Raw genomic sequence first — 20,214 nt, 5'->3', positions numbered from 1 at the left:
TGGTGTTTTCAGTGCTCCTGTTTATAAAGAAATCAGCAAAATCAAATTATTTTGGTTAGTTGGCTTCTGACGGCCATGAAAACCGAACTCTCGCTCTTCGAGAGGGAACTGCGGCGGATCTCGAAAGTGCGGAGCACTGCAATGAGTCTGTCGGTTTAAACTGTCCCCAGAAGCCGTCCCCAGTGCAGGAGTCGCGTGGTAACGCTGTGGTGACCATCTCTGCCCGTCCCACGCCGGAGCCTCCGTCACACTTCTGGGCTGCTGCAGCGCGTGAGCTTTCCGGGGCGAGGAGAGTCACGCTGTCTGTCTGTCTGTCTGTCTGAGTTGTTGGATTTTTGAAAGAGAAAACGAGTGTGTAAATATTCAGATCTGCCTAATTAGATTGTCATCCGCGTGCGCTTTAACCACCGGGCGTAGCTCTCCCCACCGCGCACCCGGCGTTGGGTCGGTCATCCAGGTAAGTGGAGCCAGTGACGAAAAAAGTTTGACGCTACAAAGGCAGCGGGGACAGAAGGACCGAGTCCCTCAGCTTGGGCGGGTAGTTCATAGCTCTTTGGAATGGGCTTAATGTTTTTCTGATACCGTTTTACACTTCTCTGTGGGAAAGGTTCAGGGGCAGTCGGCATTCTGTGCCGGGGGCTGTGCTGGAGGGAGAGCGGCGTTCTGATTGAGTGTTTGTGGGAAGCGCAACTGAGTCTCCCCGCAGCGAGGGCGAGTGAATGCACCCGACTGCCCAGTGCCTGAGCAGAAGATCCCGGCTTGGAACCGCTCCACCTCTGGCCTCACCCACTTTGGAATCGATTTCTTACAGCTGTGTAAGGTCCCTTCAGTACTTACGGCCATTTTGTGTAGGGGATGTTGTACCCTGAGGTGCCTTATCTGCATTTTCTCCTGTTGGGGGAAGAAAACTCAGTGGCTATTTACATGACTGTCTTAAAATAGTGACAGGAGATGTTCTCCTACGTTGCTGGGATCAGCAAGGGATCCATCTGTAAACGAGCCAATTAACAAAACTAGTGTTCTTTTGGCCGAGCTCTGCTTACGCCTCTGGAATCATAGAACCATAGAATGGTTTGGGTTGGAAGGGACCTTAAAGACCACCCAGTGCCACCCCCTGCCCTGGGCAGGGCCACCTCCCCCCAGCCCAAGTTGCCCCAAGCACCGTCCAACCCGGCCTTGAACACCTCCAGGGATGGGGCAGCCACAGCTTCTCGGGGCACCCTGCGCCAGGGGCTCACTGCCCCCACAGGGAAGAATTTCTTCCTAATATTTAATCTAAATCTGCCTTCTTCCAGCTTAAAGCCATGATGTGCAATTCAAGTGCACGCGGCTGTGGAGACCCACGCTTGGTGCGGCGCGGCTTTTACCATCAGCTTTGCCAGAGGAGAGGAGAAGTTGTGTTCACACTTTGCTTGTTCGGTAACATTGAACGGGAGCGGCACATCCAGCGAAGGGCGTTTCTCACACAGCCTCATTCTAGCGGGGAACTGGAACCAGCTGGCAAACCTGCGCTGTCAAGTGTTGGGCAGGAGCTGCCCTTCCGACGAAACCACGAACGAGTCTCCTGAAACCGAGGCAGGTTTCAGTGTAATTAGCGTGAGCTGCTTACCTGAAGCATCTTGCAAAATTTGGCTTGCACTGTTTCTTTGGGCAGCCGGGATCTCTGCCGGGTTATTGTTTACCTGAAGCAACTGGGGATTACAGCAGGGCAGGATTTAGGGCTTTTCAGGTTACCAGCTGCAGAAACCCTCTGTCTGCTGGTCCCAGCTCAGGTGAGCGCCCGCGATACGAGCGGCTGCAGTTTTCCCAGTTCCTCGGCTGTCTGTTTGTGGAGTCCTGGCGTGGTGTCATACCACAAATCAAGCATAAAGCTTTCATTTATTGTTCTAAAACTAACTGCCGCTTACAGGAACCAGGTAGGACAGTAACTAGAGGGAGGTTCTTGAATGAGAAAGTGGCATTCGTACTGCTCACGAAATCATTCATTCAGCTGGGGGCTCTCCAGCACTGCTGGTGCTTTCAGCTTTTGCGGGTTTCTCTGTTATGCATCTGTATCGAAAAAGTTTCATAAAAGGAAAAGGCAACATGCACGTGACCAAGGAGAAGTCTAGTATTTATTATCCAACATTCCAGAGTATTTATTATCCAACATTCCAGAACAAAGATACTCTCCTTAAAGTGCTTTTTTTTAAAATGTTTTGTGAGCAGCTTGAACATCGGCTGCTCTCTGTGTCCTTTTCAGACTAGTGCTGGGTTTGCTTCGCGGTAGGTCTTGAAAAGGAGAACACCATTCACACTTGAGAGCCTTTGAGTAGGGAGGAGATTCCTGGGACTCATCCATGCTAGACTTACTCGAGCAATTCCAGCTACTGCAGGCAGCGTCTCAGCACAGCGTTTTCCATGTAGCGTAGAGAACTTGTGTTTACAGCAGCACGGGCTTCTATCCACACTTGCTGTCTACACCTCTGCCCTTCCCGTAGGTTTTTGTAGCGTTTAAAGAAAGTTGCTGTTGTAGAGGAGATGCCGGGTAACGCGCTGACAGGCGGTGCTGTGCGCAGTGCAGTGGTGCGGTACTTACAGTCCCTCGGACAGGGTAAGAGTGGGGCAGCTGAGCACGGGCTTGTGAAGCGAGTTTGGCTGGACGGACTTTTAAACCGGGGGTTAGTCTTGCTGAACTCTAAATGTTTCGTAGTCTTCTGGAATGGTGTCTGAGAGGGATGAGATTAAAGCAAATGCAGATTAGAAGCAGAACCACAAATAAAAGATAACATAAGCTGCTGCACGACTGCCTGTTAGGCTCTCCAAGAACAAATTCATATCTTGAAAGCCAAAAGGCAAAAAATGTCTGTATTTGACTTTCTAAACTAACTCACCATTGCAGCGATAACGCAGGTTTGACCAAATAATGTTCTCTTGGGAGAAGCAGAAGACTCCCAGGCGTCCTCCTCGCATGGTTGTGTCAAGGACAACTCCAGTGTCTGCTACTACTTCAGGGCCTTCATAGAAGCGAGCTCTAGAAGAGAACGAGAACGTGTGGCACACCAACGGGGGACGGGTACACCCCTGCAGAAACTGGTTCTCAGTCAGACGCTCTCCCTCCTCTTTACCCCAGGGCTGCACTGGAAACGTCACTTTTGTGCGTTAAACTCCCGCTCCGGCGGGCAAAGGCCACCGTAACCCCCTCACCTGATGTATCCGACTTGAGGCCGATGCTGCAGGAACCACCGGTAGGATGTCTTGTCCTTCCAGCCGGAATTGCGAGGGTCTTTCCACAGCAGTTTGACCTGGTCTGTGGTGTCTCCGGTGTGCCAGAGGGAATTGCGGAGATACTCACCCGGGCCCGTTTTAGACTTCACTGCCTAACACAGAGGAGAGACTGGTGAAACGTGTGGCCAAAGGACTGACTGGCCCTAACCGCTTGCCCCACTGCGTGTGGCCAAGCAGCACCGCGAAGAAAAAGGCAAAAAATCCACTACTGAATTCTTTTTCAATGGCTGCTTTACCTTCAGTTGAATTCCAGGTTCTGCTACTGCTCGGAAGGGGTTTGCCTGCCAGTACGTCTGTTCCATCTGCTTCCACATGACCACGTAAAAGCTGGAACTGTCCTGGTAGCCAAATATGAAGCCAGCGTAGTCATCATCTGTGGCAGTGTTGACGTGGAATGTGCCCTCAAAGTCCACTCCGTTGAATGCTGTGTAACCTGTAATTGGTAGGAAAACAGTCTGTATTCTACAACAAAACATAGATCGCTTTCTTTCCGGATTCAGATGCGGGAGATGGATTTTGCTAAGCCAAATTTGAGGACTCTGCCTGCTACAGAAAATGTTTTTGCAGGAGGTGGATGGAATCATGAAGTAGTGTGTGAAATACCTGGAAAAGCCGCACTGAGAAGCACGTAGTTAATGAGCGATAATTTTCCAATAGGACAAAAAGAAGTGCCTCACCTACAGCCAGGCCAGGATCGCTGTTCATGGTCTGGACAATTTCCATGCCCTGAGAAAGATGAACGTCGACTTGTTAGTGTAATTCCAAAGTACCAACTGTAGTGCTTTTAAGTGATCAGGGGAGAGGCACAGCGGCGCTGAGCCTCTACGATTAGGTTGGTGTTGAACAGTCCCATTAAGGCTGCAGAGTCTTTTAATGAAAACCGCATCCAGTTTGGTACAGGCTTGTTCCCGCCTGACCCACCAGCGCCTTCTGGAGCGGTCACCTACCTGGTTGAGGACAATCCAGTTGGGGTCGATCTGTGCATCCCCCTCAGGGTCCAGTACGACCGTCTGGAAAGCCCTGAAGTCTGTTAGGGTCACTTCTGCGTTCTCTGGGCACACGTCAATTCTGTCGATCACCATGTCTCTGTCAAAGTCATCTTCACAAAGGTTTCCCACACCATCACCTGAGAGCACAGCAGAAGGAGTAACGAGCTTTCGTTAACTTCTCCTACCCCTTGCACCCGAGTTCTACTCCGCTAGCTTTCGGCAGGCAGGGTTTAAGGCAGCCATGGCTATGGGGGTTGGGGGGTTCAGAGCACTGGCACACTCTTATGTCAGTTGCAAGGAAACGCTGAGGCTTCTCTTGCTTGTGGAGATGCTGTGAGCAGAAGAAACACCTCAAATTGTAGACACTTCTGGAAAAGAACTTTTCCCAAATATGAACCTGATGTTGGGGTTATTGGAGACCTGAAAATGACGTAGGGCTGTCTCAGGTCAGTACTGAGCAGTTCTTGCTTCCTGCCTGTCTCTAGAGGCGAGACTGATGTGCACTGGCCACCAGGAACGGAAGACCCCAAGCAGAGCTAACGCGCATCCCTGTCTCTTACCGTCTGAGTCTTCTTGGCCAGGGTTAGGGACAAGGCGACAGTTGTCAGGGCCTGGAGGTTTCTCATCTGGAATCCCATCATCATCGTCGTCATCATCACATTCATCTCCCAGCCCGTCGTTGTCGGTGTCCACCTGGGAGCTGTTGGGCACTGTCGGGCAGTTGTCCCGCGTATCTTGGTGGCCATCCCCATCGCTGGGAGAGAAAATGACAGGTAAAGATTATCCACTGACACATGCTTTTAAAATAAGTGTGCAACACCTTTCTAGGAGCCGGGATCCTCAACAAGGTCAGCAGAAGTTGGTGATTTTCACCTTGTAAAGTCTTACGCTATTAGTTACACAAACAATAGATCGGAAATATTCCGACTGTAGTGCGTGGCTAGTGACAAGCACGCCTGCTGCCAGCAAGCTTACACCCGCTAGCCTTTGGGCCATACTTCCAGTGGCAAGTTTTTTTTGAGGGCTGAAGAAAATTCCACCTTCCTTGTCTGATAAAAAGACAGCAGTTAAGGCCAAGCTATGTTGCCACGGAGTTGCCAGCACACACCTTCCCCGCTCCCCATCCCCAGGATTTCATGCAACCTAAGGATAATTTTTGCAGCAAGCTCTCACCTGTCCTGGTTGGTGTCACAGACGTCTCCCACCAGATCGTGATCAGTATCTTTCTAGTAAAATAAAGCAATAATAATTTAAAATTTCCATAAATCAAGAGGAGGATTAGGCAATAAAGAGAACACAGAGAGGTGTTGCCATGGTCATTTGGGTTGAAAACAGAGCTGACAGCAGTGGGAGCGTTCCTTCTGCAGGATTTACAGTTTGCCCCGATGAATTCAAGCGGTGCTATCTCTAAACGCAGATAAGCCGGGGAGGAAGAGAGAAGCCAGAGTGCAATGCTTCCTCTCTGACACACCAGGACGTTTGAGCTGGAGGGGCTGTACTTTTGTACTGTGGGATGACAGCTAAAATTTGCCGGTGGCAATCTTGGTGAGTTACCAGGTGTGCGCGCGCCCCTTAGGCAGGTGACACCAGCACTGTCTTGAGTGAGAAAAATGAACCTGTAAGACTGCAAAACTGGGAGCGCTCACTTACCTGGTCTGGGTTACTGACTGTTGGGCAGCTGTCGCACACATCTCCTACTCCATCACCATCGGCATCTTTTTGGTCAGGGTTAGGAACTCTCATACAGTTGTCCATTGGGTTTTTGATCCCTGTAAAACATGCAAAGTGGACCCATCAAGGCAACAGGACTATTTAGGTATACACAGCAAGATCTCTTTTGGATGTAGCAGATAGCAAAAATCTAGGACAGCTGATGTCATGTAATAAAGCAACAATTTCAATTTTTGTGTCCATTTTACACACTTTTAATTTAAGATACATCCTGGTAGCTATGGAGGGTGGAAGAGATCAGCAGCAAGTGATCTTAAAACACAGTCCAGACTGCGTCATGATGGATGTCTGAGTGTGCATGTGAACCTGAGAGGAAACGTCCTTATCCGCATTCCTTAGAGAAAGCTAAAGAACGGAAAAACATGGCTCCAAACTGGCATCGTATCAGTGCAGGAGTGAGTGGCCAAGAGGATGAAGATGAAACTGTCTGCGGTTCCCTAAACCATGACAGTCTTTTTCCTCTAAAGTAGACATCTATGTAATTATAAAATAAGTCAACGTTAATCTTGGCTATTTGACACGGAAGATTTAGTGCCTTTTCAAGGCCTGAGACAGGACAGGAACAATCTAATTGACAACCTGGATGACTTCACTTCCCACTTCTCGGCATTTACCTACTCCGCCAGCAGATTAAGCCAGCAGGGAGCTGCCTGGCGGGATGTAGCCAGCCCCAAACAGCACTAGGTGCGCTGGAAATACTCTGTGAATAAATATGTACGTCTCAGGCCAGCAGCAGTTGTGATTTCTGGCTTTTGAAAGCAGGCTTTGTGCAAATACAGCATCATTAGTGCACAGACTCTTTCTAAAGCCAGCCAGGCTTTTTTGCCCCCAGAAGACAGCCCTGACACATCCTGCCTTGAGCCAGTAGCTGCTAACAACTTGGATATTCCCATGCTTCTTTTGTAAGTTTAAATTGCAGCACAAAGTAGTGCTCTTGTCTGGACTGAGATCCGTTCACATGGTACGTCTTTCTTTCTTAAGTCTGACACAGGTCTGACATGACTGCGCATCGCAGGAGCGCTAATAAAAATTGGTAGCACCATCCTGAAGATAGATCTTTAAACCCTGCAAGATCTGAACTGTGAAGGATGTTGGCTTGACTGCTCATCTTGGCATCTTAAGAACTGAGCTGTGCTTCATGTCGTCAGAAATTAGTTCTGTTCCTGCAGAGCTCAAAGCCTCTGAAGGCTGGGACCTGCCGTGAGGATCTCTCACTGTGTGCTGAACAGCTTTCTGGTTCTTAGCTCAGCATGCATGCACCTCCCCGAGGATGCTCTCCAGCTGCTCTTACCATCTCCATCCATGTCATCGTCACACTCATCTCCCCTCCCATCACCATCAATGTCCCGTTGATCATTGTTCTTCACTTGGCGACAGTTGTCACAGGCATCACCAAAGTTATCCTTGTCCACGTTGCGCTGGTCTGCATTGCGTGTGTACACGCAGTTGTCCTGCGGGAGAGAGGCACCGGCTGAGGGGAAGCGTTTGCCACTGAGCGTGAAAGGAAAGGCAAAAGTTCTGAGGTACGTGACCAGCTGCTCTGAGCAGCCCGGCTGCAGCCAGTCTTGGCTTCCTCTATTCAGCCTACTCACTGCCCGTTCAGGGAATAAAAACAGCACCTGAAAATATCACCAACCAGTGCTTGACCAAGTGAGAGAGACTCCCTAACCCTCAGGGGACCGTGACTTGTAAAGTCCTTTCAGTGCCACGATGTTCTCTCCTTGTTTTTAGAGTCTGCTTGTTTTTAGAGTCTTCAGATTACAAGGAAACATATCATGCCGTGACCTGCAGGATCTCTAAATTCACATTAAAGCTGCAGGCTGTTGCTTTGCAGGCCCTCTGGGTACATTTTAGGTATGTCAGGGCTTAAGCATTAGAATTCAAACCTCAGCATTTAATATCCCATCTCCGTCAGCGTCATCGTCACAAGCATCTCCGATTCCATCCCTGTCTGCATCCTCCTGGCCGGAGTTGGGGACAGTCATGCAGTTATCCTGAAAGGAAAGCGATAAAGGGCCTGCTCACAAGCTGCACGTGTCATTTAGCCGGAATTCTGAACACTGGGCAGGCTCTCACCAGCACCCGAGGCCTGCCCTCAGATCGGAGTTGCCCGGCTCTGGTTAGGCATTCCTCTGACACGCTGTTTCCAGCTAAACATGAGACAACTGCATCTTACCTTGCGGCATTTTTTGTCAGAGCAGCGTTGCTTCTCATCAGGGACTCCATCAATGTCCGTATCCTTCCCACAGACGTAGCCGTTCCCTGCCCACCCCACCATGCACTGGAAGACAGCAGATAAACAAAATGAGGCTTCCGGTGAGTCCCCTGATGGCCATATGCCTCCAAAATTGAAGGCTTTACATGAGAGCCAGCACAAAACATTGCAAATCCAGGTACACGATACTCTGCAGGAAAAATATTGTCTGGAAGAAACAGTTATGCAGTAAATAGCATTTAAAATAGCTCAGCTACAAGCTGTCTGCTTGTTCCTGAGATTATAAAGACAGATGCAGCAGCAAAACGTCTTGGCTCCAGCCGGGTGCTGAACAGTGCTTCTCCCTGCTCAGCTGCGTGTAACGCTCCACGACTGACAAATTTCTAGCGCTTCAGGCAAAATAATCCAAACAACCAGCGGTGGATGTGAGGTGCCAGGAGCAGCCCACTTCTCCAAAGAGCACTCAAAGAGATATCGGCGTGGCTCAGGTGTTATCGGAGCGCAGGTCGGTGTCGGGAAGGCATGCTCTCCAGGAGAGGGCAGTGACAGACCCAGGAGAGCACGCACAGCGCAAGGGAAGCCGGAGTGAGCAGACCCCAACCGCAGGGAAGTTTGGACCCTACCGCGCAGGAGAGGGACCCGTCGCGCTCCACGATGCACTGTGCCTTCTCGTGGCATGGACTGATTTCGCCATTAGGGCAGCGTCTCGCTGTCTGGCTCTTGCAGCCACTGACTTGATCCCCAACGAAGCCAGGTTTACAAGCCCCGCACTTGTAGGATCCCTGCGAGAAAAAGCAGCAGGGAATTAACTATAACATTAGTCCTGGCAAACCTTTGCTGTAACCTTCCTCGGCAGCTGGACTGCCACAGCTAACAGAGGCGCCGGAGCCTGGGGAAGAGATCCACACGAGGCCTCCCAGTAATATTTACCCGTGTATTGATGCAGATGGAGTTTGGGACACAGTTTCTGGCAGCACCTGTCTCGCATTCATTGATGTCAGTACAAACCTGCCCCGGAAGAACAAAATTGACATTAAGTTCACTCTTAAGCAGATACCACATCAGGTTACAGAATTAGGGCATCGCTGGATGCAGAAGCAAAGCCCCTGACACACCTTACTAGGACCCACAGCCCAAAGTTTTCTTTCAAACAAGCTTGAGCCAGATCCCAGCAATGCTCCTGACCCCGGGAAAGCTGTTCACCCTCTACACAGTCACCAGAGATTTTAGCCTGGCAAAATAGCTTAGCTCTGAGCTGAGCTGTCAGAGTATCTCCTTACTGTAAAAGGATAGAAGGGAGTCAATGGAGCAAGAAGGTCAAAGACTGCGTCCTATGACCAGCCAGCAGCTCTCTAAATAACACGAGCCACATGCCGTTCCTGCTTTTGGCAATATATTCATCTAAACCATACTAAGGCTAGGTGTTGTTTGTTGGTTTTTTTTTTTTTTTTATTTAATCTGTCTATAGCTGTCGGGGAAGCACGGGGCGGGGGGTGCGGTAGCTGCATCAACTCTTCTGTGTCCTATTATGAAGGATTCCCCGGGCTGGCTTCACAGCCACAAAGGTGTCAGAGACAAAATATTCTGTCCAGCATAAATTCAGCAGAGGTAAGGTCTTGGAGTGGAGGTTGCTTTGCTGTTGATGTGCTTAGGTCATCCTTGGCAAGTCTCTCCTCTCACTGCATCAGCCTTCACACCAACACGATGCAGTCATCTTGCATTCCCCCCCCCCCCCAATTGCTTTGAAGGCTCCAAGACCTTTGAATTACAATTACAGAGGGGAAAGAATTAACAGCTTCTGAAGGAGACAGAAAAGTTTCTGGGCCTTACCTGTTTGTTGGCCCTCGCATAAGCTAGTCCAACCCCTTCGACCATTTGCCCAGTGAAGCCGGGAGGGCAGGGATCACAGCGGAAGCCAGGGGCAGTGTTAATGCACTGGACCTTCGGGAAGCAGGGGTTTGCGTTGCACTGTAAACAAGATAGAGGTTGTGCAGAAGTGTGAGGCAGGCTCGCTCAAGGCCAGCTGTGGAGGCAGCTCTCAAAGCAGGCCTTGCTGGGGGAGATCCAGCTGTTGCGCTTTTATTTGTAAAGAAGAAAACAAAAACGCATAGAAGTTCCTGGCTTTCCTTGCAAGTGGAAAATGCAGCTTCCCCACCTCAGTTGTTCTCCCAAGTTCCAATACATGCAGACAAGTAAAACAAATCAACTTTCAGGACTAATTCTTCTCAGGATGACATCAATTGCCCAGGCAAAGAGCTGGCTTCACGTCACACTTTCCTTCCTGGCAGTCTATGAATCCAAAGAACTGGAAAATTTCTTACACTGGTTTTGAAAGACAAGAGCAGTTGTTTGTTTACTACTCTGGGAAGCACTTGTCTTTCCAAAGTTGCTACTAATGCTTGCTTTTTCTACAAAACGTTATTATTTTCACTGAATTCTTATGCTCTGTACTGGCAGATGCATTGTATCAATACAGCGGTTCCCACGTTTTGGGGACTAACAGATTTATCACCAATCTCAAAATCTCTCATTGATCCTTTTAACTTCAGCAGGTTTTGAAAATGAAATGCTGTGGAGGTGATACGGCTTTGCCAGACACAGTTGCTTGGCGCGCTAATCAGTGAGCCGAAAACCACAGAACTAAGGAGTCTCACAGACATGCAAAATTCTAGGTTGAGTAAAGCCTTGATATGCACAGAGAGTAAACTCGATGGAATGCCACGCTTTCTAGTAAAAAATTTAAACTATCTGCCTAGCAAGGTTTGATTTAATGGCAGAGTAAAGCAATACGAGTAGCGCGGTAAGATTTATTGTGTAAAGGACTATTTGGGAAGCATTTGATTCTGTTCCACACATAATAAATCTTATCTCTAACAAGTCAGCAGCCATTAGCTCAAAAGATTGTAAGACCAAAAGGGACCGTTCTGGTCTTCCAAACTCACCTTCCTGTGTGGTACAAACCAAAAGATTTATTTTGTTTGAGCCTGTGTATCTTTTAGAAAGAAATGCCTAGCTAGGCTGGATATAAAACCAACACGGAACAGAGCTTAAGGGAGGCTGAGATACAGACTTCCTTCCAGTGAAATGATGTTTCTGTTGAACTTCAGCTCCTAGGGGAATTGCAAGACTTTATCACCACAAGACAAGCTTGCAACACTCCAAGAAAAGCCAGCCAGTGTTGTAACTTCCAGCCTGTCCTACTTGTTTTTTACCTCATTGATATCTGTGCACTGGGACCCATTGCCTGAATAACCCGGGGGGCAGGGTCCGCAGCGGAAGCCAGTGCCGGTCTCAGTGCAGGCCACTCCAGGGAAGCAGGGGTTTGGGAGGCATCTGTTAAACTGTGTCACGGTGATGACAGGGCCTGTCACTTCGGGGTGTATGCCTAGAGGAGAAGAGGAACATTAAAAACAGAGCCGTCACTGCCAGAGACTATCATCAGGTGGTCCAGTCACCTCAGAAGGTATCAGTGTGCTTCACACACAGGACGCTTCCTGGCGTCCTTTCTAAGGGTTGAGCAGTTGTAGCTCTATTTTGTAAATGGAGAAAAATTAAGCCAGAAGCAGCAGCTTGACAGATTTCTGAGTCATAGCAGACAAAAAATAAACACAAAACCCCAGAAGTCTTAGCTCCCAGTCCAAAAGTCTTGTCGTGCCGCCCTCCTTGTTGGTGTAATGCCCTCGCTTTTGGAGTTCCACAGAGATCAGTTCTCTCCCTGGTTCCTCTACCACTATGCCTGACTGTGGTATGGACTCACAGCTGGCAAAAGCAGAACCTACAAAGCACAGGCTTAAATCTGGGCAGCGTTGTGGAGGGTTGTCAGCCAAAATCTCCGCTGTAGAAGGCAGGCACGTTAAACAGGTCAGCTCAGTCCGTAGCAGGAATACACTCACATCAGGCTCACGTAAGGCTCTCATGCCAAAATGTTACGCATAACATGTTACCTGTTATCTCCACAGGGCTAGGAAACCTCACCTCATCCTGGCAGATAAGAAAGCAATCTCTTATTTGGACATTCATCACTTCTAGGCTGGAATACAGCAACATGGTCTAAGTGTGAAGTACAGCGTGTGACGTGTAGGAAACTCTAACCCAGATAAAATGGTACCGCGGTCCTACTCAGAAGCACTCCGAACACATCAAGCCTGTCCCCGTGCCGCTGCATACTGGCTTCCCTTAAAAGTTTTAGGCCACATGCCAGGTTTTTGTCCTTATCCTCATGACCTGATCCACAGCACAAGCAAACTTGCAAAATTAATCTGTATGGGACGCAGAACTTCACTGAACGGCCAATTCCACACTGTGAATAAACTTTCCCAGAATCTAGAACTGTCACAAGTCTCCCACAACACTACTCTAAGTGGCAAGGACACTTTTTGCTCCTGCTTTCTCCTGCTTAAAAGCCCAACATAAAAACCCTGAAACAGAACAAAACAAAACCAACACTTTACCACCACCAGCAGCAAAATATTCACTAAAAACAAGGCCTCCTCTCTTCATGCTTCTCTTTCTGAGAAATAATGAGAGAAGCACACGACTGCTGTGAGTCACGTTGTTCAATGCATAACTAAAAGACACTCAAATTCTATAGTAAGGAGCACAGGAGGACACATATAAAGCAGAACAGCAAGTGGGGAAGGCAGATATCAAGTAACAGAGAGAAAGTTCAGGACAGTTTTATGAGCAAATTATTAAAACAATTTCTGTGGATGAATGCATTTCTGTACTGCAGGTCCCAAAAGCTTTGGCTAATCTCTTTTCCAGCAGAAGTACAATCTCTCCAAATGCAGAAATGGTTATTGCTCCACCCTTTGAGTGTACTGGCAAATAATAGAGCCTCTCCAAGAACCATGCTTTCCGAAAGCCAGATATACTGGAAGTAAGTTCCAGTCTAGAAAAAAAAACGTTTACTGGGGAGCAGAGGATAAGATTTATATGGGAAAATTCATGAGCCCGTTTCCTGAATTCTCTGTAAACAACTTCTTTCCTTGGATGATGGCAGCACTAGAATGGAAGGAATAGCAGAGCAATGCCTCTTGGGGGTGATGTTCTCTTCCACTTGCAGCTCAGGAGTAGCCAACTATATCCCACAGAATACCCAGTGTGCGTTCCAGGCAATTCTAACATGGGCCATGGGCTGTGTTGTTAAGAGACATGGCTGGGCAATGCAGCGACCCTGAGAAGTACAGCATGGTATGTCACAAAACCACTAACAAAGCTTATTTCAGAAATAGTGGAAGTAAGCGAATGGTGGGGTTTCGCTGGAAGGAAATATGAGCTTTTTGATAATGAGCTTCTGCACCCCAGTCTCAGGAAAGGGGTAATAGCTTCAGCTGCCATTGAACCACGAGAACAGCATGGAACACTGGTCCACGCGTGCAGAATGTTGTGGGGGAAAAAGCATCGCTAATATTATTATCCTGTGACACTCAGGATAATTGTGAAACAAGCTATTTCCTTTGGGTGTACGGTCACAGGTGGCATTTTACTACTTGTTTGGACACAAAGGTATGAAGGACTTGGAGGGGGCAGTTGAACATAGGACTCAGCCCAGTAACTCACCACAGGCATCACACTCCATGACTGTATTCTTCAGGAATGTTATCTCCTTAATCTAGAAGAAAACAAGAACCACCACTTAGCCAAAGGCTGAGTTTTGATCCTACGCAAAGTAATAGCCCCACTGCCAGAAAACACGGTGTCTCTCGGAGACTCCACAGCTACTTACAAACAAATCAACTCTTACCCCAAAGTCTATGTTGCAGACTTTCTAGAAGCAGAGGTGGCTTGTACTGCCTGCTGTAAGTCACTCCCTACTGTAGTGTTTCTACAGGCTAACTCAATAATAATACTAATACTGTTCTGTCACAGATGCAGGAAACACTTGACTTGAATACACAGAAACAAGTGTCATAGAGAAATCTACTTTATTTGAGTCTTCTACTCGAGAAGATGCTGAACTAGCAGTGCTAGAGAGGTCTGCGTTATCCGCAGTCCAGGCACTGCACAGGTAAGTCAGGAGGAGGCTCTCCTGTGAGCCATTTGTGCAGTTATACGAAGAATCTCTGACATTGCTTATGACGTTCTTTGGCCCTAATGCCCTTGCCATGAGGATATTTAGAATCTATTCATGAAAGCTCTTCCCTCCAGACTTCCCCTGATCTCCTGTAGGCTCCTACTCCTTCCAGCTTGCTTCAGCAGAGAGACATTCTGTAGCATCAGCAGTGTAAAGATGCTGTTCCTTTGGTGAAGAAAGGAATACGGGACAGGCACAAGTAAGCATGTCAGTCTCAAGCTAACATTCATATGAGTCTCTAGCATCTTAGAGAGCAATCCTAGCAGACTTCTTTCCTGCAAAAGCCTTATTGGCTATCAACAACTGATGCTCAGGATCACCCTTCCACACCCTGTTGTCTTTATGTTTCCACAATTAAGTCGTTCCACTTTGACAAAAGCTTCTATTCGCGCCTCTCTGCCAGCTCCCAGGTATAAGAGCAAGCTTTCATTCTATGTTAGATTTTCTCCTCCCTCCAACAGGGCCTGGGGTCGTGTATTCTGAATAGTTAATGCAGAGATAGATCTAACCCAAATCCCCAGAACATCTCCCACTAGAAGTGGGTGACAGAGAGGAGAGGAGAGAATTCAGAGCACCGCTAACGAATACCAGCGGTTCCTTTGTGCCAAGAATCCTTCAGCCTTTGGCTCAGGAGAGTACATCTGGGCTTGATTGTTATGCTTTTTGCCATCCTTATTGCCAACATCCCAAGATGCTGAATCAAGGAAAAGTAAGTTTTAGAAAATTTTTACACAGATGAAGAAATTATGAACTGCCACCTTGGCTCTCCAGTTGTATATGCAAGTTTGTCTTCTGAAGAAGAGTTTTCTTGAAAGCACCGTTGAGAAAAAGACCATGGATAAAAAAAAAAAAAAAAAACAAGTAGGTGGCAAAAGAGAGAGAAAGAACAAATAGAAAACCTGTATGGAGAAGCAGCGCTAAGTTGGAAGGGAACACTGGAAATCATTGCTCGAGGCTGCCAGGAGCCATGTCTGACCTGATTCCTAGTAAACACTGGGTATTTATGCAGCAGCCTGAAATGTGAGAGTAACTCAATGCAACAGATGTTTTTGTAGATTAGAGGCCGCCCAGTTTGCACTGGCACAGAGGCCCGTCTGCCATTCCAATTATCTGGCAGGCAGAGGCTGCTGCCCTCAGCTCCCAGAGTGGATAAAGGGAGAATGGAACCTTTTTCTATACTTAAAAGAGAGTTGACCAGACAAACCACCATCTCCTCGTTAAAATGGGAAAAGATCTAAGCACCCAAGAAGTTCCAAATTCCCTAAGAAGCTAGTGGAGCCAGAAAGGCTTAGGATTAAAACAACAAGAGGAAAGAGTGAATGCAGAGCTTGTTTAGACTCCATATGACTTCCCTTTCCAGGACCCTAATGGATGGCCGAAAGGTCTCTTCCATCTTCCAAGTTTGGACTTTCTACTGATTTCATGAGACCACAAAACCAAGGAAAAAGTGACTTGTTTTTCCAGTTAAATATATACCCACTTTCTGTGCATGTTCTTTTTTTTTTTTTTAAAAGCCCATTCTCCATTACGCTGGTTTTCAGCAGACACTGTTCTAAGCAGCAGAATTTGGAATTCAAAAGAATCCACTTTATCTCAGAATTACAGACCTAATTGTGAGACCACCTCTTGATCCTGGTTGCCAGAGCAATAATTTTATTGTTCATTTCACCTAGTGCAAAAGAAGTCCTCCCCAATTCCAGAACTCGGCACATAAGGCCGAAGATTCAGTGATCTCTCTTGTGCAGCATATAAGGCATCAGGTCCCTTTCACACTTACCTGCTGTTTCAACAAGTCTCGAACTTCCATTAGCACGCGGTTAGTTTCTCTCATCTCTTCCAGCATTTCTGGCCCAACTTCACCTCCTAAAAAATCCAAAGTGGTTGGGAGAAACACAGAAGAGCCATTAGTAGTACGAAGCAACTGATATTATTAACTTCAGCTTAATATTAAAGACACAGACTCCTCCACACCAGTCTCTGCCGGTTCCTAGCTACAAGCTTGCTGGAAATAACAGAGACTTGCACACCAGGTAGAATTTGCCCTGGGCAAATTCAGACAGCGATAATCAGCCATGCCTCTCAGGTAGGTAACAGTTACCCCTCAGCAAACAAATTGGCCTGGCAGTCTGGCAGTTGTGGTAGCTGTTAATCTGGCACGGTCTCTGCAGTTCACACATAGGAAGGCTTTGCTGCCAAAAGAAGCAAATTAATAATTCAGTGCTGTGGAAGCTGCTATGAAGGGCACCACTAAAGTAAGGCTCTTTGCTGAGTCTATCCCAAACGTGCTGCCAAGCAGCGAACGTGGAAAACCGGCACATCAGCCGTTGCCTCGCCTGTTCTCAAGGTACAGACTTTTTTCTTGCTGGAGACGTGTTCTTTTCTGGGCAGCGGCAATTTCAAATTGCCGTGTAGTGGCTTTGGGGCACAAAGGAGACACCTGCTCACCCATGCAACATTGCAAAATCCTGCTTAAGCTATGCTGAGCAGAGGACATAGATCATCCTACGAGGTCACTAGGGCAGATTAACATGACTCTTCCATCTGCTAGATTCTAGGCTTGCCTAGTCCTTTGAGACATGCTAAAAATCTAGTCTGTGCTCCAGCTTCACTCGGGAAGAATGCATGAAAGTAGCTCATTGTTTCTAGAAAGAAAACTTGAACTATTTAAAAACAATTGGGCACAAAGTTCAACTCTGGTGTTCTCCTGTTCTGCCATGAGAAAGTACAACCTCATTTCTCTAGTTTTTTTCTAGATTAATCAATCCTCTAACAGAAGTTACACCTTGCCTACAACGTAAGCAAACCTTTATGAAGAGAGAAATAGCAGTGTCTTCCACACACAGCTCTTGGTGTCCAGGGGAAAATAAGGTGGCGTTAGGGGTCTGCCTCCCTGAGCGTGAAGGATTTGCCAGTGCCAAAGGCAGATGTGAGCCCGTGCTACTGACTTAATACAACTGCTTCGGCATTCTCATGTGACAAATAAGCCTGAAAGCCTCATGGGTCTTCACCGCACAGAACTAAGAGAACTTTATGAATATTTGTAAGCTCTCCAATACATTTTGGTTTGGGAACTCAATTGAAAGTACCGCAAATGTGTCATTCTAACAAAGAAAGACTGTATTAAAGCGATGTTTCTTATTTTATCGAAACAAAGATCTTGCACATAACTTCTAACTCCGGAGCTTTTGAAGAAGCTCTGCGTGAAGCCTTCAGGCAGCTTCCGTTATTCCTGGGAAGAATTTTCCATCCCTAGTAGCAAGATGTAATTTAAAAGAAAAGTTTGGGGTGTTTTAATATTCAAATTCACAATAATGATTCAAACCCTCAGGAGCGATTTCCAAAGGAAATCTATGCACTTGCAGGCATTTCCATTACTACGCATTACTCTGTGGACTCATTCTGTCTCCACAAGCACACACCTGAATCTCTGGTACACAGTCTGAGTCTGCCGGATCTCACAGATCCTCTTGGATTTGAGCGTTCCCCTAACAGGCTGTTCAGAGAAGTGGAACTTTTGTAATGAACTTGGCATGGCTACGTTCCTAGAAGTCAAGGCTCCCCTGAGCTCTGTGTGCACAGAGAGAATATCTGAGGATCCTACTATAGGACATTCTGCATGATCTGTTTTTTTTAACTTAAATCACATGCAAAATGCAGATTAATATAAAGTGTCTCTTGCAGGTCATTACAAAACACTACAAAATTTCCAGTTGCCCTAGAATAAATGTTTTTCTTAAAAAACTTCACTACTACACAGTTCCCGAGGGGAACAATCTAAGACTGAACATTTACACAGTTAAGCTTCAGGTTTCATATGAAACTGCAAAATCCCTAAACGTTGTTTTTAGGCTTCAGTAGATGTAGTTGAAATATTAACCTTCCTCCTCATTCCCTTCTGCAAAACAGAATTTTCATAGGAGTCTAGATAGCATACGAGTCCAGAAAATATAGAGATCGTTAAAATTACTTACCTGCTCTTCTCTGCTGACATGATGAAAAAGGACAAGAGAGGCAGAGGAGAAAAACAAATGCTAGAGCCGAAATCATCTTTGAATCTCCAGGCAGTGTGGATGTATGGGCGTCTCTTGCAACGAATTTTTAACCTGCAGGTTTGCCTCTGCTCCCCATTAGTGTCTGTGGTTTGCTATTTATGAAGTTGCATTCCTTCCTCTGAAGTTCTTATTCTCTGATGCTGGACGAGGGGTGGACGTCATTTCTGGCTGCTAGTCCACAGAGAACGTTACAAAAGTAAACAATATGAGAAAGTCATCAGGAGAGTAGTTTAATTTTTTTTTTTTTTTAGACCAGCTTGCACCAAAATAGGTCAGAAAATTCCAGAATTAAATGGATTCTTTTTGGATTGGGGTTTTTATTTCTTCTTCATGGACACAGGATAGACGGATGATTCATAACCCTATCCCTCACAGATTTTCCTTCTGAAACTGCTCACAAGATCACAAAAGCTATGAGACATCTGGACTTCACTAGAGTCTCAGAAAAGGCTCTTTAAACTCCCAAAAGACAGTTTTACCACTCACACTTGGGGTAGAATTATTGAATATTCTTCCAACTCCAAAGAGGAGCTATCACACCCTATTTCAGAGAGGGATTGGGCAAATGTACTAGCCCTTAGAGGCTGATGTTTTTATTACCCCCCACCCAGGCTTGTCTAAAGGAAGGATGCAATGCAGAAGTGATGGCATGAAAGGAAGGTAGACTTTGCTATTTCTCGTCTGTAAGGAATAAGTCTCAATCCAGCATTTTCCATCAGTCAGTCTCAATCCAGCACTTTCCATCAGAAGACACAGAGCGGATTGAGAAATCCATCTAGAGCAGCCAAAGAAAAGCTGCCCAAAGAAAATCTTAAAGCTACTACATCAAGGAAATTGCAAGTTAAACTGTGACCTGTAAAAAAGGTTGGTCTGAAGACCAGTGAAATTCTTGATCACACATTCGCACTGTTTGATTGTGAAATCTGTCAGTATGTTGATCATACAACACCCTTGGGGACACAGACAGGAAAGCCCCAGGAAACAGTAGCTCAGTCTTTTAAAGTGTTATAGCAGCGGAGCCTTGGATATTTACATAAAGATTTTTTTCTCATTTTGGCCTCGGACCTCCCGTGTTCAGGAAAAAAACTTCCCATCGCTGTGGCTGTGCACAATTCTTGAAGGTAACTGGGCGCAGTCTTGCAGGCGCTGGTGAGCATGCATGTTCACTCAAGTAAGCAAATAAATATTATTAGTTTTATATTAAGGGAATGCTGCAGATGACAGATTTTACATTTTCTTGCACCAAGCAAATTTATAAACAAAATAAAATTAATTTTTCTGGGTTACTTAGATGGCATTTGTATGATTCTGCTTGTCTGGCGCACGTGCCATCTCATGTTACCCACAGCAAGTGACTTTTTGCTGTCAACCCACAGGTAAATCGGCTTTGAGGGTTTGATACTTGTGGTAAGCAAAAGTGGTTTAGCTGGAACTCAGAATAACTGTTTCCTGGGTTTTAGCATTTCTGGGTCCTTCTGGACAAATCAAAACCACGGCAACTGATTATTAAAGATAAAATATACTGTTTTTTCCAGTGATGTTCTGCGAAATATTATTTACAATGTTTATTTTATAGCAGCAACCGGGGATTGAATGAAAAATGCCCTTTCACCCACCCCACAGAGACCAAGGCTTTCACCTGAAACAGTGATAGTTGATGTCCATCCAGCTTATGTTTGAAGGTTCTGTTGTCAAGAGGCCAGCGAGGCATTCAGACTTTGCAGACTGCTCAGTCCAGGACCCTGCTAGATGGCAAGCGAGGAAGCCCATTAGTAGGAATGTTCTTGCTAACTATTCAGAAAAAAACCTTTTTTTCAAGTGGGGAGAAGTCATAAAACTGCAGAGAAAAAGAGATGTAACTCACATGGAATGAAGAATGGACAA

The 20,214-nt window shown here is 46.6% G+C and overlaps 1 protein-coding gene across 1 annotated transcript; it reads right to left on the bottom strand.

The window, feature by feature from the left end:
• Window positions 1-2,096: 2,096 nt before the first annotated feature.
• COMP (cartilage oligomeric matrix protein) lies at window positions 2,097-18,518 on the bottom strand. Its single transcript, XM_082495450.1, has 19 exons — window positions 18,250-18,518; window positions 16,056-16,141; window positions 13,765-13,816; window positions 11,415-11,587; window positions 10,033-10,170; window positions 9,133-9,210; window positions 8,826-8,984; window positions 8,164-8,268; window positions 7,874-7,981; window positions 7,279-7,438; window positions 5,907-6,025; window positions 5,430-5,482; window positions 4,817-5,010; window positions 4,215-4,393; window positions 3,945-3,993; window positions 3,504-3,700; window positions 3,187-3,359; window positions 2,874-3,013; window positions 2,097-2,708 (listed from the first exon to the last, which is right to left on the bottom strand). Exons 1-19 carry the CDS (start codon window positions 18,323-18,325, stop codon window positions 2,662-2,664), a joined length of 2,286 nt encoding a protein of 761 aa, XP_082351576.1. The 5' UTR covers window positions 18,326-18,518; the 3' UTR covers window positions 2,097-2,661.
• Window positions 18,519-20,214: the final 1,696 nt, after the last annotated feature.

Source organism: Vanellus vanellus, assembly GCF_965231255.1.
Source record: "Vanellus vanellus genome assembly, chromosome: 25".
NCBI classification, from domain to species: Eukaryota; Metazoa; Chordata; class Aves; order Charadriiformes; family Charadriidae; genus Vanellus; species Vanellus vanellus.
Note: the sequence above shows the minus strand (reverse complement) of the source record. Positions and strands in the feature narration are given on the sequence as shown.